This window comes from Branchiostoma lanceolatum, chromosome 4 (assembly GCF_035083965.1).
Source record: "Branchiostoma lanceolatum isolate klBraLanc5 chromosome 4, klBraLanc5.hap2, whole genome shotgun sequence".
Classification (NCBI taxonomy): Eukaryota; Metazoa; Chordata; class Leptocardii; order Amphioxiformes; family Branchiostomatidae; genus Branchiostoma; species Branchiostoma lanceolatum.
The window spans coordinates 21,880,863-21,897,852 of NC_089725.1; the positions used below are offsets into that span (position 1 = coordinate 21,880,863).

General features: G+C 39.5%; 1 protein-coding gene across 2 annotated transcripts; it reads right to left on the minus strand.

Annotated features, from left to right (window-relative positions):
- Window positions 1-329: 329 nt before the first annotated feature.
- On the minus strand, window positions 330-16,979 carry LOC136433347 (sodium/potassium-transporting ATPase subunit alpha-3-like). 2 transcript variants are annotated; one of them, XM_066425475.1, is made up of 23 exons: window positions 16,845-16,979; window positions 13,569-13,742; window positions 13,275-13,334; window positions 12,839-13,042; window positions 12,543-12,656; window positions 12,016-12,150; window positions 11,793-11,910; window positions 11,375-11,643; window positions 10,943-11,141; window positions 10,552-10,663; window positions 10,298-10,430; window positions 9,961-10,153; window positions 9,583-9,758; window positions 9,188-9,324; window positions 8,618-8,835; window positions 8,165-8,266; window positions 7,873-8,027; window positions 5,729-5,998; window positions 5,231-5,361; window positions 3,843-3,944; window positions 3,517-3,608; window positions 3,016-3,058; window positions 330-2,209 (listed from the first exon to the last, which is right to left on the minus strand). In XM_066425475.1, the coding sequence occupies exons 1-22, from the start codon at window positions 16,872-16,874 to the stop codon at window positions 3,030-3,032; spliced, it is 3,153 nt and encodes a 1,050-aa protein (XP_066281572.1). In that variant the 5' UTR covers window positions 16,875-16,979; the 3' UTR covers window positions 330-2,209; window positions 3,016-3,029. The 2 variants fall into 2 exon arrangements, with proteins under 2 accessions (XP_066281572.1, XP_066281571.1); XM_066425474.1 differs by lacking the exon at window positions 3,016-3,058.
- Between the last annotated feature and the right edge of the window lie 11 nt (window positions 16,980-16,990).

A 16,990-nucleotide genomic window follows, 5' to 3' on the forward strand; every position in this document is an offset into this window, starting at 1 on the left:
AGCATGCAAGTCTGTACTAGTTACATGTTGCAATTACTGTAGATCACACTGGATAGTCTTAAAGTAACTAGAAATTTTCTTAGATAGAACTAGATTGTTACCTATGTTGTCTGTAAATTGCCATACATTGTCACTGATGCATTCATTCATACAACAGTATACAATTGTCCACCCACTCACTTTCACACTGGTATGGTGTTTTGGGATTACAAAACTATTTCTTAATTGTTGTTGTACACATCAACTAATCATAAATCCTTAAAAACATGCAGATCATTGTAGGGCTGAAAGATTAAAACATTCAAACAATAAAGAAACGATACACCATATTCAGACCTAAAAAGACATTCTTTATTGATGGTCTGTGTAAGATTGTGTGATGGCATTCACTCTTTACACTAATATGGTTGACAAACCCAGGTCTCCAACAAGATGACTTTTCAGAAACTGATAACATTTGTGTGATCTACAACTCTGAGCACATACATGCAAGAATAAACACTGCAAGATTGCAGCATGGCCAGAGGGAAGATCAACATTGGAATTTAAAAACACAACTAGTGATGGTACAGTAAATGTTAAAAATAGATGCAGTTCTGAATTAACACATTAAAAACATAAAATGCATTTCTGAATAAACAGATGTCTTCAGCAAATGACTCAGAAAATGTTAACAGACACACTTAACTCAAATAAGGTAATGAAGGGGTTTTAAACAGATTTGGTATTCACTCACACCATGAAAAGAATGATACTTATTTATAGCAGGTTAGTAGAATGATTCACCCTCTCTTACTGCATTCATATTTCCTGACCTGGGCCAAACATCAATAAAGTACATCTTTGTCAGACATTGTACATTAACTTTGCACTAAAATATCACACACAGGATTCAACCTAGTTCACTAAAAGAAGTTAATAATATCTTCCATGTCTTTAATTTTGTGGTCCTTGTTATATTACGATAGAGAAGACAAAGCAAAGTGCTGATATGGTGGAAGATGATATTTGTACAGTCAAAGCGTGTCCTGAAATCATCAAATGAACTATTCAATCACTTTTATGTTGGTCAGGGCTTTTGTCTTGGGTGAGATTTAATCAAGAAATCTGGGTATGATTTTCTTAGATATATTTCTTATTTCCTATTGGTATATAATTGTATATTGAGGAGTTACACATTCCACAATTCTGTATGTAGCACACAAGGTTGTGGAAGGTCAGTGACATAGAGATGTCTCTTGTGTACCTTTTGTGTATTTTTGGTTGCAACTGCAACCTTGTTTAAAGTCATGTGTCCCTTAGGGCCAATGAAGGAAACACTGAACACTAGACAGTGGTCAGTTTTGAGTGTTGTGTTTTAAGTCTTCAGAATAGGGAATCATTGCACAGCACTTCACTGTATCTCTGGAGGATATCGTAACATTCTATTGGTCTGGCTGCTTTTACATTGACTTTCATGACCATTTAGGAAAGGTCAGGTTCTACCGTTATCAGACAACAAAGCAAAACTTTTGGATGAGGTGCCTGCTAATCCCATGCATTGGAATTTTGTAAAATAGCCTTTAAAAAAGCTGTAACTGTTTATCTACTGAGCAAGACAGATATATATATATATTGTACATGTGCACAACTAGTATGAATGGTGGGGGTGTACTGGTTCAGGCAGTCGTAAGCTCATCCTGTCACAAAACATACACAATTTACAGTTAACTAAGTTAAAGAAAAAAGCTAGTACAAGTCACTAACAACTACAAATCTACATAAACTATTTTGAATGGTTTGAAGAATTATTAACATTCGAATATTGATGGCAATTCTTCTTTTACAACATTGTCAGCTACTTAAATCTGTCAGATAAACTTCCTTGAATTCTTTACATGCATGTCAACACCAGACATCTACCAATAAATACAAGAAATGCGGATGGTAAAAAAAGATATAACCAATCAACAAAGGCAAAGTCTTGTATTGACAAATGCCTAATCCATGCATATAATATTGACATTTTCAGAATCAGCGTTTGTTACTTCTTGATACCTACTGGTGAAGCTAGTAGAATGTTTATGTGCAAACCATTCACCCAGTTTGTTACTACTGACAAATCTTCTAAGTTGTCTACCACCATGTCCTTGTTCTAATGGCACTAATAACTAAAACAGTAGCAGAACCAGAAGACTGGATCAGTAGTAGGTCTCCCGTTCTACGAAGCCTGCAGGGAATGAACAAGAGAAAATACTGTAAGTCTCTAAACATATGATTTGCATTTACTGATTAGCATAAACTATTAGTAGATTTCTACAGTGAAGGAAAATTAGTCACTGATTAATGTGTGTGAAGTACTGCACATTCAATGAGAGCTGGGGCTGCAGCAAAATACATTGCCACAGAGTGTACAATGATGTGGCCCTGACATTGATGCCAGGGCCAATTAAGCATGGACATGGACATTTTTTTTATTTCTGTCAATTCCTTTATGTATGTGTGCACACTCTAATCTTGCTTAAGTAACTGGAATTGTTGATAAGAATAACCATGGTATCTATAATATGATATAATTGTAATGTATCCAAGTCAGCTATTGGATGCTGATGTGCTATTGTGTTAATAACTAAAAAAACTTTCATTGTGTAAGTCACTAAATCCTTTGGATAACTTCTACACAGCAATATACAGGAACAAAATACCATTCCAAAACAAAATACCGCTACCGGTACTTTTGAAAATGCAAACTTGAAGATGCGTCTTCCAACTGCAATGGTCTTAAATAAACTCGATAAAGTGCATATGCTCAACTAATCATAACTCAACAAATCATACGGAGTAATAAAGTAAATTTAGCTAACACTAAAAATCTTTGGCTGAGGACCATGGGGAAAATATGCTAACACATGCTACACTATACACAGAAGACAGTGTCGTACAACTTGATGCGGCTCTATGTCCGAGTCAACTACATGCACAGGTGCTGTCGACTTGAGAGTAAAGAGAGAAAGAGAGGACTACTAGGAATGCTACCTTCATACTACATCTTAGTAGTAAGTCTCCTTCTCTATCCAGCCTGGTGAAGATGAGGAGGCACAACAGCAAGTAAGACAGAGTACATACATGTGCGACAGAATACCACACACAGAGAGGACCAGCACAGGTCACAGGCACATCATGAACACAACAATACTGAAGTTTGAGAAGTTACACACACACATACACACAAAGACCACGTACACTGTCAGGAGGAGAAAGGCAACAGACACACATATAAAGCATCACAAGACAACTTTGAAATGCTTAAAAGCTATTCCTGGCTCCCACATGTAAGTAGCTATGCTGGTCTTCTCAGAGTCAGTCCTGAGTGGATGTATATAGAGAACCAGCCTATTCATACCCTTTCAGCATATCTGGTGTCTCCTTTTCTCAACACACAAAGGATGTCTTTCAGACTATCCATATGAGTACTTGAGTAGACCCCTCTTAACATGATATATACTGAAACTGGAAATAAAATAAAATCAACCATACCTCCAGGGTTACGGCGAAGGACGAACCTGCGGCACTCATCATACACGAAAATAAGGAAGCTGTAAATCCAGGCTGGAAGCCACCAAGATCCGCTGAAATACACAAATGTACCAGCTGTAGCATCTGATTTGTAGTTGTACAGTAACTATGAAGCATCCCTTGTAGAGGTATTCTTTGTACAATCATAGAATCTTACGAGGATAAAAATGAAACAATGTTCACAGTCATGTTTGGGTATCTTTTCCTTTTTTCTAATTTTCCTGGCATTCAATGTAACATCTTTTTGCATTGGTTACAAGGCTAACAGGCGATGATTTCAGACTTACGCCAGAGGGTACATGTGCAGACCCTGGTCCAATCCAGGGCAGTAGCTCAGGAAGGCAGCCAGAGAGGTCTCCACAAACAGACCAAAGATCAGCCACTTGTTCCTATGGTGAAGACACAAAGTATTAATAGACCCATTGCTTCATACAGTTTTCAAAATCACTAAAAAGTCTTGGTCACTGTTAACAATTGTTTTATGAAACATTGTACTGATTAACGTTACAAATTACACATAAATTGATATATAAAGAACTTGAGCCTAGAAAAAATTTTGAAGTTGGGAGATATTCAATCTAAAAAACACTGCCAAATCACATTCAATACAGTATACTATAAATGCAAAGCCAACAGCCACTCTGCCAACTATCAAGAATTCAGATAAGCCAATGTGCCAAAAGCAGAAATGAAGATAAACAAAATAAGCCAGGCTTATTTGTTTATATCACATACCTGCTGCATTTTTAGATAATCGTTGCACAAATGAATGAATGACGCTCAACAGTCGATTGTTTGAACGAAAGAATGGATAACAGAAGGAGAAGAGAGAGAGGGGAAAATGGGGGACATGGTATGCAAAACAGATATAAAGCTGTCCAATTTATGAGAATGATAAAAAAGATTCATGGTAAATTGGAAAATCATCCTGCAAATTGACAACGGAAAATGGGGTAAAGTCAATAAGAAATGGGAAAATCACCAATGCTAATAAAGACAATCAACAACTGACAGCATGGCCAATATCTGAAAAGTTTTGATGTTCCACAAAAAACTCTTAATCAGGCGAATCATTTTGTTCCTTTTTTCTGAAGTCAGGGTTTTATTTGATTATCATATACTTTTAATTAAGGTTTCTGTCAAGTAAATCTTAGTATGTCAAAAACTGTGACTTGATGAGCTTCCCTAGTTTTCACTACTGATCTCATAGAAGACTACTGGGTCTTACCATTACAGTTATTATATTTAGATACCACAGTAAGAAACAGGTTGAGCAGTACAAACCCTGGTAGAGGAAATGATAATGTTTAAAAGCTTCTGTTCTGTATTCTATCTCTTGTTTACACTTTATGGCAATCTGAATGATTCAGTTCATTTAATTGACTGGATGTAGCCCAAAGTGAAATATTTAGCCCCTTTTGAAACCCCTAAGACGAAATGTCTAAGTTATGCCTTCATCAATTCCACATGATTTACCATAAGTTACTCATTTTCGCCTAAAATTTCTGTCACCATGTCACTGTTTGGTGGCACCCCTAAACATCTGTTTTCCTTCACTTCTGATATCTTTAGCTTCAGATGGATTTTGGCCACAAATTGAACTTACGAGACAAGTTCAAGGCCTGTAAAGGAATTTGAAATTGACTTACAAATGCCACATGATCAAAAAGTTTACCTCATTCCCTGGTGGATGAGAGAGTTGCGGCGAGTCTTACAGATGACAACATCAGCCCATTGCACAATCACAATGCTGGCGAAGAAAGCAGTGTGGCAGGTGTATTCAATAATCTTGCGCTGGGCAAATGACTGAAACAAGACAGAAGATTCATCAGTATCTAGAACAATGTGAAACAACCTATTTCCTTCTAGGCACAATGATATAGTGTATATAGGTAGGAATTGCAATGACACTGATTGGCACATCTGTAGAAGGCAACTAATCATATATGTCCATCAAATGATGCAAAATATTTTCCGTGTACTACTATTAGTTCTCATTGAAATAAGACATTAACCACATAGTAATAGTACATCACTTCAAATCTAACGACACCCAGTGACTTCGTTTTTAATTAATTTCCTCAATCTCTCATGAATAAACCAAGGAACATCCAAAGCACACATCAAGCATTCCCTATTTCAGAAATCTTGCAAAAACCTGGTGCCTACTCACCCACTCTTGGCCGTAAGAGTCTTCCAAGTCATTGATGGTCCTGTCCTCCCAGTCAGCGCGGATGCCCAGCAGTTTCCAGGGCAGGAAGCCGTTCTCCGCCATGATGATGAAGTAGACAAAGAATCCCGCGGAGGCCTGCATGAAGCCGATCTGCCCATAGGCCATACTGATGAGGCGCTCGTTCACCAGCCTGTCATGCTTGGGATCACGAGGCTTACGCTTCATGATGTCACTTTCAGCTTCCTCATAGGCCAGAGAGATGGCAGGCACCTGAAGACATGAGCAGCAACAGTTACATATTGTGGAAGGCATAAACATGGCTATACAGGGTTCTCCCCAGACAACGGAACAACGGAGGGCCGCCGGTATACTCCTAGCTCGGCGCCGGTATACTCATTTTCAAATCTAGGGTGTTTCTTCCCTATTTTTCTGGATCATTTGGCTACAATTCATGAAAATAGGCAGATTTTTTGGCCGTGCGGGGTCACTTTTCCGGTCGGCATTGTCTGTAAAAATTTGTGAATGGATCGGATACTCGAAAAACAATGGGCCATTTCGCTACAACGCCGGTGACAAAAGAATCCCATTATTGGTTCAGCATCCGACTCCCCTATAGCCTTTAAAATCCTATTTTCATGCAAGCAACACTAATTGTCTGTTAGCTTCATGAATCACAGCCAACGGGTTTAGACAATAAGCTTATTAGGAGCGTAGTACACGTTTGAGCTAAACTACCTTACCGCCATGGCCTCATGGCCTCAGCAACCAAGCTGCAACATTCGGGAAAATTCTTCTTAAAATTGACAAGCAGCAGAAAAACTACTGACTTCTTGTAGCACTATTACATATGAAAATATCGTGTGTAGTTTTCTTAAGCTTTTAGTGTGGGGTTTTAGTACCCAAACTGCCAAAAATAGGCCAGAAAGTTGGTGACTGAAGGCTTGAGAGTCCTTGGTAACGTCGGAAGATTTCGGCCCCAAAATTGGCAAGGCAGGCGAAAAATGACTGGTTCATTTTACCAATGTCACCCATAAAAATACCATTCATGGTATTGTTTCGCTTTTGGTGTTGGTTTTTAGGTTCCAAAACCGCTGGATAAGCAGGAAAAACTGATAGAAAAATGGCAAGTCAGGGCTTTCTGTCACGAGTGGACGCCATTTTGTTTTACAGGTTTGCGGTAGCAAAACCTGTATGGTTCAATATTAGCTCGTTCTGAGCTTACAGCAAATGTGGATAGTGAAATATTTGCTGTTTGAGCAAATATGAATAACTTTTTAGTGTAACTTTACAAAAGTATTATTTTGGCAAAATGAAGAATAAAGGGTATTAATATTTCATTGCAAATTCAAAAGATCATGTCTATTCTTTTTTCATTCAGATGTGATTTTTAAAGTCCAAATATAATGTGTTTTATTTCAATGTATGGCTTGTAATGCTGAATATAGAGATGTGCATGCTGCAAACCCATTTGACCATTCAAGTTTCTCAGGCAGATTGGAGGTTTTGCTCAATATTTTCAGCATTTTCCCATGATTGCTTGCCTCAGGTTCCAAGTAGAAAATACATGACTTGGAGTTGTGTATTCTATTCTTCTTGTTGAACTTGAAGGCACCGTTGGCCCCCGGAAAGGGGTCATAGCGGGGAACCTATGCCCAATTTTTCCGAAAAATCAAAATTTTCCTGTCAGTTTATATCCTACATGAAGGTTAGCTTGCTTTTTTCTGTATCAGTGACAGGGATGAATGTAGTGTCCTTTGCCTACCTGATTTCATCTTCTTTCTCAAGAGCAGATGATGAAGATTAAGCAGAAGCCAGCAAGATGACATCGAAAACATATGTTATAAAGTGTATAAATCGTGTTGGCTTGAAGATTTTACCTGCCTCTTTTACTTGTGATTGTAGGTAAGAAGTTAACCTGAAGTTGCAGGAAATGGCCTCCATTTGTACTTGAAACAGCACAAATACTAAAGCTTCCCCCCCTCCGGGCCACCCCCCCAGTGCCGCGCCAAGCCGCGTCACCTTGGGTGCTTCGCACCCTCCTCCGGTATACTATAAATTTCTGGGGAGAACCCTGCTATACCAATTCCTGCCTTCATGTCACCAATCAACTGAGAAGAATGTCATCTTTTCATACATGTACTTACCAAATCAGTTCCCAAGTCAATGCAAAGGATGGTGACAGTGCCCAGGGGCAGGGGAATATCAGCAATGATGAACAGCAGGAACGGTGTGATCTCTGGAATATTACTTGTCAGAGTGTAGGCAATGGACTTCTTCAAGTTGTCAAAGATGAGACGTCCTGCAGCAAGGAATAACAGAGGGTCATTAGTTTGAAATTAGTATTGACATTTCAATTAACAATAAAGTTTACAATTAAATATGTTATATACATAAAAAACATCCAATGTACAATCAAATGAAATCCAGGCTGCTCACCCTCCTCTACTCCGGTCACAATGGATGCAAAGTTGTCGTCCAACAGAATCATGTCAGCAGCTTGCTTGCTCACATCACTTCCAGCAATACCCATGGCCACACCTGTAGGAGTGGAAATTTGGACATGTTAGCTTTTTGTCACACACGGATTGGGACTGTTGCAACTTTGCCTATTCTAATCTTGGAGGCAAAAATAGGTACTGTAATATTGTAGGTGAAAAAATTCCTATATATCCCTATCAATGTAGTTATACATACGTGACCTGCACTGTGAAGTCCTTCCACATTCACCAACACATGAAACCCAAACCATAGGTCTCAAATCCAATGTCTGCTTTAGTTTAGGGGACCAGTCTGTTGTCTAATGTAGTGATCATGGCTTTCAAAGTCAAGTGTAGAAATTTTGTATACCACAAAGTCTTGAGGTAATGAACATTGAATGTCTTTGCTAACCGATATCAGCCTTCTTCAGGGCAGGTGAGTCATTCACGCCATCACCGGTCACAGCCACAATCTGTCCTGCACGCTGGCAGCCCTCCACAATGATCAGCTTCTGTTGGGGAGATGTACGTGCAAACACGATCTCGGTGTGGTTTTGCAGTATAGCATCCAGATCCTCAGCGGTCATGTCCCTCAGTTCACTTCCATGGACAACACATGCGTGTGCCTCTCTGAAAAGTAAGGAATAAAATACATTTTTACATTTAGTCGTACTAGGGGCAGTAGGGCGGCCAGACGGTTTGCCAGTAGAGAGAAGACCAAGCTTCATCCATGGCAGCAGTCAATATAGTATGCATTTCGTTGCAAACCTTAAAAAAAAATCCCTTTGTCGATATAAAAAGCAGCTAAAAAGCAATTCCAAAATCTGTTGCTGGAATCCCGGCAAAAGTATACTTACAAATATGGTTAACTTATCGCCTGGGGAACAATCAGATGGCCCTTTCTACAGACATATCTAAAATCAAATTGCAGATTCCTACTTTGGCTACACTAGTATAGTGACAACACCAAACCCTGACATACTTTGGGTCCACCTCGTTTTCAGGGATGCCAAGACGTTGTGCGATATCCTCCACAGTCTCGTTACCCTCAGAGATGATTCCCACACCCTTGGCAATGGCCTTCGCTGTGATGGGATGGTCTCCAGTAACCATGATGACCTGTAACATACATTAGAAAGTCTTGTTTATAAACAAATCCCCATACTGAACCAATCCCCATACTGATAATAAATAGTTCTTCAAATAGCACATAGAAATCACTTATATGTCATTAAGTCACAGAATATATTTAACTATCTATGTCATTGGTTCTTCTGTTATAGGCTCTTCATCTAATAAATTCTCAGAGATATAAGAACTGCATTAAGTATTTGAAATCAAGAACAAAACTGTGCGACCCATCCTTTGAGTTCATACCTTGATACCAGCACTACGGCACTTGCCGACAGCATCTGGCACGGCCGCACGGGGTGGGTCAATCATGGACATCAGGCCAACAAAGCAGAATCCCTCCAGTGGGAAGTTCACGTCTTCAATGTCGAACTCATAACCTCGTGGGAATTTGTCCTCAGGGAGGAAATAATGGCAAAAACCTAGGCAAGAATCATGCAAAAGGGTAAGTTTCAAAATCATTAAGGATCATGATCTAGACATAACAAATACTGTATGTATTGAAATAGATATAGTAAAAGAAAAAACTGTACCATAAAAACAAATCTACATTGATCTGAATTGTTTGACGTTTCAAATTGTAATGACACCTCCAAACAACGGGGATGTGCAAAAATGGCCTACCAAGCACACGCTCTCCCAGTCCTCCCAATTCCAGGTAAGCGTTTTCAAAGGCCTCGCGCATGTCGTCATCCATGGGAACCTCTTTGCCCTCCATCATAATGGTGGTGCAGCGGTCCAGGATACGTTCGGGAGCTCCTTTCATCACAAGCAGATAGCGCTGATCACTTTGATCTTCTTGTGTATGAATTGAAAGCTGAAGAATGAATGAGAAGGCATTAGTAGGCATGACAAGCCTCCAATAACATTGCTTTCACTGTGTACACGCCAAACAGACATCCGTACCATCACCAAAATGCAATGTAACTTCACATAAATGCATGTAATGCCCATGCTGTACCTGGTATTTGTTTGTTGAGTTGAACGGAATCTCAGCAATCTTTTCATTCTTTGCCCTCATGTCAGTCACGCCACCCAAGGAAAGCTCCACGCATTTCAGCAGAGCAGATTCTGAAGCATCTCCACTTGTTTCTCTGAAAAAGATTTCACATTAAATTTAATTTTTTTTAAACCCACATGTATTTGTTAAGTTAAAGATATAAGACTTACATTCCTAAAAAATGCAATATCATATGTAATGATTGATGATAGTACCTCTTAAGGATAGGCACTCCTTCCTGGTCAGCCTTAAATGCAGCCCTGTTACAGAGAGCAGAAATGCGAGCCAGGGAAAGCCAAGTTGGGTTGCTCTTGTCATATGAAGCACCTGTGTTCATAAAAATCATTTTGAGACTCAATCAAAGTAACAAACTCTGACAACAGCTTTTTAAATCACCATAGAGAAAATGCACATTAACTATGAATTTGTAAAATATTTGAATACAGTACATTATAAACATTCTTTTAGAGCAAGCTATTGTAAACTTTTAAAATGTTTTTTTTCAAACCTAAAAGTACTAAGACCTGAATGGCATAACTCATTTTCAAGATATAACAGCATGCTATGTGTATGTGGTAAACTGTAAAGCAACTGTGAAGTTCTCACCTGACTGATCTTCTGTAGTATCTGCATCTGCGATCTGGTTGTCAAACCACATGTGGGCCACGGTCATACGGTTCTGTGTTAGGGTTCCGGTCTTGTCAGAGCAGATTGTGGATGTGCTCCCCAGTGTTTCCACGGCCTCCAAGTTACGTACCAGACAGTTCTTCTTTGCCATTCTTTTCGCGGTCAGTGTGAGACATACCTACAACAGTGGAATGACGGGACTATGAACACTAAGGCCAGCAGCAGGAATAAGAAAATAGCTAACATTCAAAAGAAATGCTACCACATAAAGTATTCAGCATCTACTGAAACTATGGTCATTTTTGTGAGTACAATTTGTTTGCTACTGGTAGTTTAAATACACACTGATACCACAAAAAAGGTCCCGCTCTACATTACATAAAATTAAGGCAGGAAATAATAATATCATACCGTCACGGTGGCCAGCAGACCCTCAGGCACATTGGCAACAATGATACCAATGAGGAACACAACAGCATCCAGCAACTCGTATCCCAAGCTCACAGCAATAATAAAGAAGGTCACGCCCAGGAACACAGCTACGCCAGTGATGATGTGGATGAAATGAGCGATCTCTTTGGCAATAGGGGTGTCTCCCACATCCAATCCACTGGCCAAGATGGCAATACGGCCCATCACTGTTTGGTCACCAGTCTTGATAACAATGCCCTTGGCATTACCTGGAAGTGATGAAAAGACAAGCTTGTGTTAAACAGGGCAAATTAAGATATAGGGATTGGCTATTTCAGGCATTGAATGGGAAATACTGGTAAAATAGACATCAGATAAAATGAGTAATGATTCAATATATCCAAACACGAAAATTTACCTTCCACAGCAAATGTGGAAAAGAAGCCAATGTTTTTGGTCTCCAAGGGATTATCATTGGTGAACTCAGGAGACCGACTCTGAGGTTCTGATTCTCCAGTGAGTGAGGAGTTGTCAACCTGTAGGAAAACAAAAACAGTCATTCATACCAGCTTCATGAAGAAGAACGTGAGTAATTTGAACAGTACAATGACAAGATTTGAACAGCATGTGATGTCTGTTACCTTAAATGAACGGGCTTCAATAACCCGAACATCTGCAGGGATACGATCTCCGCCCTTCAGTTGAACAAGGTCTCCCACCACAACATGTTCAGTGTCCACGCTAAGGGGCTCACCACCCCGGATGACCAAAGCTTGCTGGAAAACAACAATCATACTCACAAATCAGTGAAGGGTACAAAACGTATCTTCATTAGACATTAATCACATCACGCCATGTGGTGTTGCAGTGCAAAGTAGCAGGGTCTTTGGCCCAGAACTTAGATGCCCTGAGTTTGAATCCTGGGTCTTCCAACTTGTCCCATTGACGTTGTGTACTTGGGAAAGGCACTTAACACAAATTTCCTCACTTCACACAGGTGAAAATGAGTACCTAACTCTGGTTAGGGGCGTCCCTAGGATAGCTTTTGTAACAAATTTTGCGAGGGTATACTGAAATCAAGGTCTTGGGTAGAATGTAAAACATGTTGGAAGGTCATAGCCATAATTCAATTCCTCACTATTACAGCTCTTAAAATTGGCCTTCTTACCTCGGGGACCATGCCTTTGAAGCTGTCCATGATTCTAGAGCTCTTAGCTTCCTGGTAGTACGAGAAGCAACCGGTCACAATCACCACGACAGCCAACACAACTCCAAGATACAGCTGAAGAGGGGTGAAACATACAATATCCTCCATAAGTTTTCTACACAGTGAGGCTCAAGATGCTACAGGAAAACAAAATAAATCACTAATAAAATAGAAATGGTAGACTTCAACAAGATACTAGAAATTAAACTGTGCTGAGGCCATTAACAGTGCACGATTGATTGTCAAACATCATTTACATTGTCATCTTGGACTTCATCTTGTGTTGCTTTCTGGATTCCATAGGCCAAGAAACAGAGAATTGCTCCGATCCACAGCAGAGTGGAGAAACCTCCAAAGAGCTGCTTGCAGAACTTGACCCATTCTGGTGTTCTGGGAGGCGGGGTTAGACAGTTTGGTCCATCACGTTCAAGCACTTCTTGAGCCATGGCCCTGGTTAAGCCCTGAAGGAGATTACATCAATGTGGTTACAAGATGGTGTACTGCAAATTAACTTGAAATATTTACCATCATTATTGCTATGTGTTGTTGAAACAGCAACTGCAGAAGAGCTTTAAAATTCATTTTACAGATGAGATTGCTAAATTTACCTTGAACATCAATGTGAAGCGAAAAACAGCAATACATGAAAACAATACATTAGGACAGAGAAACTGAATGTGCTTTGATACTTACAACTTCTGTGTCGGTGCTGTATCTTGCACAGAGTTCCTCTAAAGGGATCTTATGGTCATCCTACAATGAAATGAAGAAACATTGTCATACTTCAGCTTAAACCTCGTACATAAGATTCAACATCAAAATTTCTACTTTCTATTACTTCCTTTTCCTTTAGTTCACTCTGTTCTGTCTTCTGTACTTAAAACAGCAGTTTTACTTACTCATCTAAATGAGTACATGACAAAACAAAAAAGGAGAAAAGAGTAATGTGTTTAACGGTTATCAAGAGAGGAGTCACATTTGACATACTATTTCCATCTCCTGTTTCAGGTCTTCCAACTTCTCCTTCTTGTCCTTTTCCTTGTCCTTGCCCTTCCCCTTGCTGGGTTTGCCGCCAGAGGAAGGCTTTGGAGTCCCATCTGGATTACGGCCATCGTCAGGAACTGCAGGTGTTACTGCAACACGGTAGCTATCTGTCCTTTGCTGTAGCCAAAAAAAAGATACAAGATAGCTTTAATCAACATGTATCTTTATCATCCCTGATGGGCATGGTGTTGTTATTTCATCATTGAGAAAGGCCAGACAAGCGGATTGAAAATCAGAAGCATTCTGCATTATACATTTCGGACTGTTGTGTTTAGAATGTTACTTGCCCACTTGGTTTGATTGACATTTTGTTCAACTTCCTTCACAGGGATAGGTTGAAAACTTCCAATGCGTTTTCTCATGTTCACAATTGATAACTTAGCTTTTCTGCCTTCATTCTGAAATCAAATTCTTGGCACATTATAGCTATTTATTCTTGATGACCCTGCAGAGCGCTATAGGTCAGTAGTCCATTAGAACTCACCGCTTAAAAGTGACAAATTTGCAGGAAAATGGCAAATACTAGATAGACTACTAGGCCTTGACATTCTTTGCCAAGAAACATAAATTGCTACAAGATGATATTGTATTCTAATGTTAGAAAAGTTACAACCAGCTTTGAGGTTGCTACGGAAAGTCGGCAAGACCTGCAAACAAATCCTCTCATAAAAACATAAAATCAGTATCATAAATCCTTCCTTTGTTTAATGAACACGGTAATTTCTCTGTTACAAATTTAGTCTCCAGTCTGCAAGCAAGCCTACGCCTTCTCAAACACAAGACTTTCCATACCTCAGGAAGTCACCATTTTTCTGAGAAAAGTAGGTACTACAGACCAGGCAAGCGGCCAACTGAATTTCTACTTCCTTGAATTTCTTGTTCCATCCAACCAACCGGTTCTGGCAACCAAGGTGACCACTTCAGTGGTTTCAATACTGATTGGCCCTGGGTATCATGCAGTTTATTAAAATTGGATATTTATTCTATCTAACAAATTCCAGCACACACAGGGAATTTCTGATTGAGCCGTAGATCATAAGGACCAGAACTAGGCGTAAAATGACCACCTTTTCTATTGCAAAAGAAAGAAAAATACTATGTGCAGGTTTAAAACTTTACAGTATAGTACACAAATACATTAGAATAAAGCTCTTTTGTGCAACAGTTCACTCTAAGGTGAACAAAATTTTGAACATGAAAGTCTGTCTGGTCTTTGAATAGCAAAACAATACATGAAGACCAAATGAAAACCCTGTCTACAGTTTAGTTAACCACTGGTGCAAATGTGTATGCAGCTGTTCAAGCATAAAGAGGTCAAAAGGGTAAAACTTGCATATTTTCTTCAATAGAAAATGTGTTTAGATTATTTTTTCCATGACATGCACCCATATCCGTATCATGCCTTATGTTCTGCAAAGATGGAAATAATTAAACTAAATTTTCGTTGATTAGATGGGAAACATTTACTGCATTATTAATCTTGTATGCTAATACAAGTGTCAGTTAAGCTTGAGGTGTCTTTCTTTTCTAGCTGATACAGCATATGAAATGAAAGGAATATGCTGACGAATTGATTGAAGCACAATTAAGAATCTAATTGGTCTATCTACAAAAGGTTGTTTACTAGTTCAGTCCTGTGATCACACTGCTGATGATTGAAACTCAACAAAATTATGATCACCTCCTATACTACGGATCAGGCAGTTTTGCTGCTGGGTCACCCAAGCAGCAGGTGGAATCACATTAGCATATCAATATCATTTGCGAGCGGAATTCCTTGAGGAACACCCAAAAAGATAATGAGGGATCAAAAAACAAAACACTTAATCTCTAGTTGCCTTGGTGGTTATTAAGACCAAAGCTTGAGGAGACTGCATTACTTCTTGTCTGATAGCAAGAAGGCTACACTCAGTGAGAGATCATGACAGTGCAAAAATGCACATTAATTGAGACTTCTTCCTATTATTGGGTAAAATTAATCTCCAAGCAGATCTATCGGTGGTAAAATGACAAGGCAGTATCAAAAGGTAGCCAACAAAACATGAACAAGTATCATGTGGCTATGGATACTGGTTGGCATTTTTGACACTATCTTTCCAACGATGGATCTGCTTGGAATCAAATTTTTCCTTGTGAAGTCATTGACCCATATATTTGGATAATCCCTATCATCATCCAGCATTCTTTTAATTCATATGCTCATGGATAACTCCTTGAATGTTTCTGATTAAGCACAGATTCTTCTGGATATTTGAAAAACATAAATTATAGTTTTCTTTATGAGGACACCAAAATTGATTTATTCCAATAATTGAAGCTTTTACAGATTTTTTTAAGCAAGGACCGCTGAAATGGTGACCCTCCCAATGAATGACATGTAGCTGACAAAAGTACACATTGGCTTCATGCACTGCAAACTGCTGTGCTCATGAAAGAAAGGCCCAACATCTTTATACATACCAGTATAATGCAATGTCCGGTTAGTGTACTAACTGTAATCCATGAATTCAAGAAAAAAACATTTACATAATGTAGCACTGATTAATTATGAATGAGGCAAATTGAGAAATGCAGCGTATTATACGTCGAGAGCTGTGTCTGCATCTGGGCATGCGTCCTTCATGGCCTCTCAGACAACGCGCCTCAAAATTGTGGCTTGAGGGATGTTTGTTCAGGCTTTTAACTGAACAAATGCAAAAACAATTTCATAACCATCTCCTTAACATAAAAACAACCATCTATCAACTGAAAAACATATCCACAGCCGATGCCTAATGACCGGAATGGAATGACCTTGGAAAAACATGGGAATCGAAGGGTTGGCGGACATCTTTCCCATGCTTAGATATGCAACAGAGCATGACACGACATCCCACCCCAAAAAGACTTTCATCGTACCTGAAATTGAGCCATATGAAAGTCCTTTCCGTTGACTATTGCATGAATAAATCACATCAATATTCACCGACAACTAGGGCATTTTGGCTAACAATTGACGAGGTTAACATGCGACTTTGTGTCATGTATGAAGGTGACCCGGCCAACGCTGGCCGACATATTTGATTTCGCCACCGCCCACTTTACCGGCGTCGTGACCATACACGAATGAACGAACCTTTACTGGCCCAAATGATCAGTGGCTATATCCCCTAGCTACTCATAAAGGTAATCTGACCAAAGTTGCCCGTAATATACATCAAAAAAGGAAAAAGAACGCACCGGATCCTCCTCCTTCATGGGAGACGCCATCTTTCCCAAGAACAAGGGCGAGATGTGACGCGTGAGCACGTGCCACGGACCTGCCAATCACCGCGGGCGGAGCGCGCAGGGGATACTGGGATAGCCCATACGTCATGTAGAGCTGG

What these genes read in the sequence shown, in the direction of transcription:
- LOC136433347 (XM_066425474.1), bottom strand. Translation starts at nt 16,874, where the DNA reads ATGGCGTCTCCCATGAAGGAGGAGGATCCG. An exon ending in TCAAAGGCATGGTCCCCGAG is followed by an intron (nt 12,151 to 12,542) that starts GTAAGAAGGCCA and finishes GTTGTTTTCCAG; the next exon opens with CAAGCTTTGGTCATCCGGGG. An exon ending in TTCCACATTTGCTGTGGAAG is followed by an intron (nt 11,644 to 11,792) that starts GTAAATTTTCGT and finishes CATCACTTCCAG; the next exon opens with GTAATGCCAAGGGCATTGTT.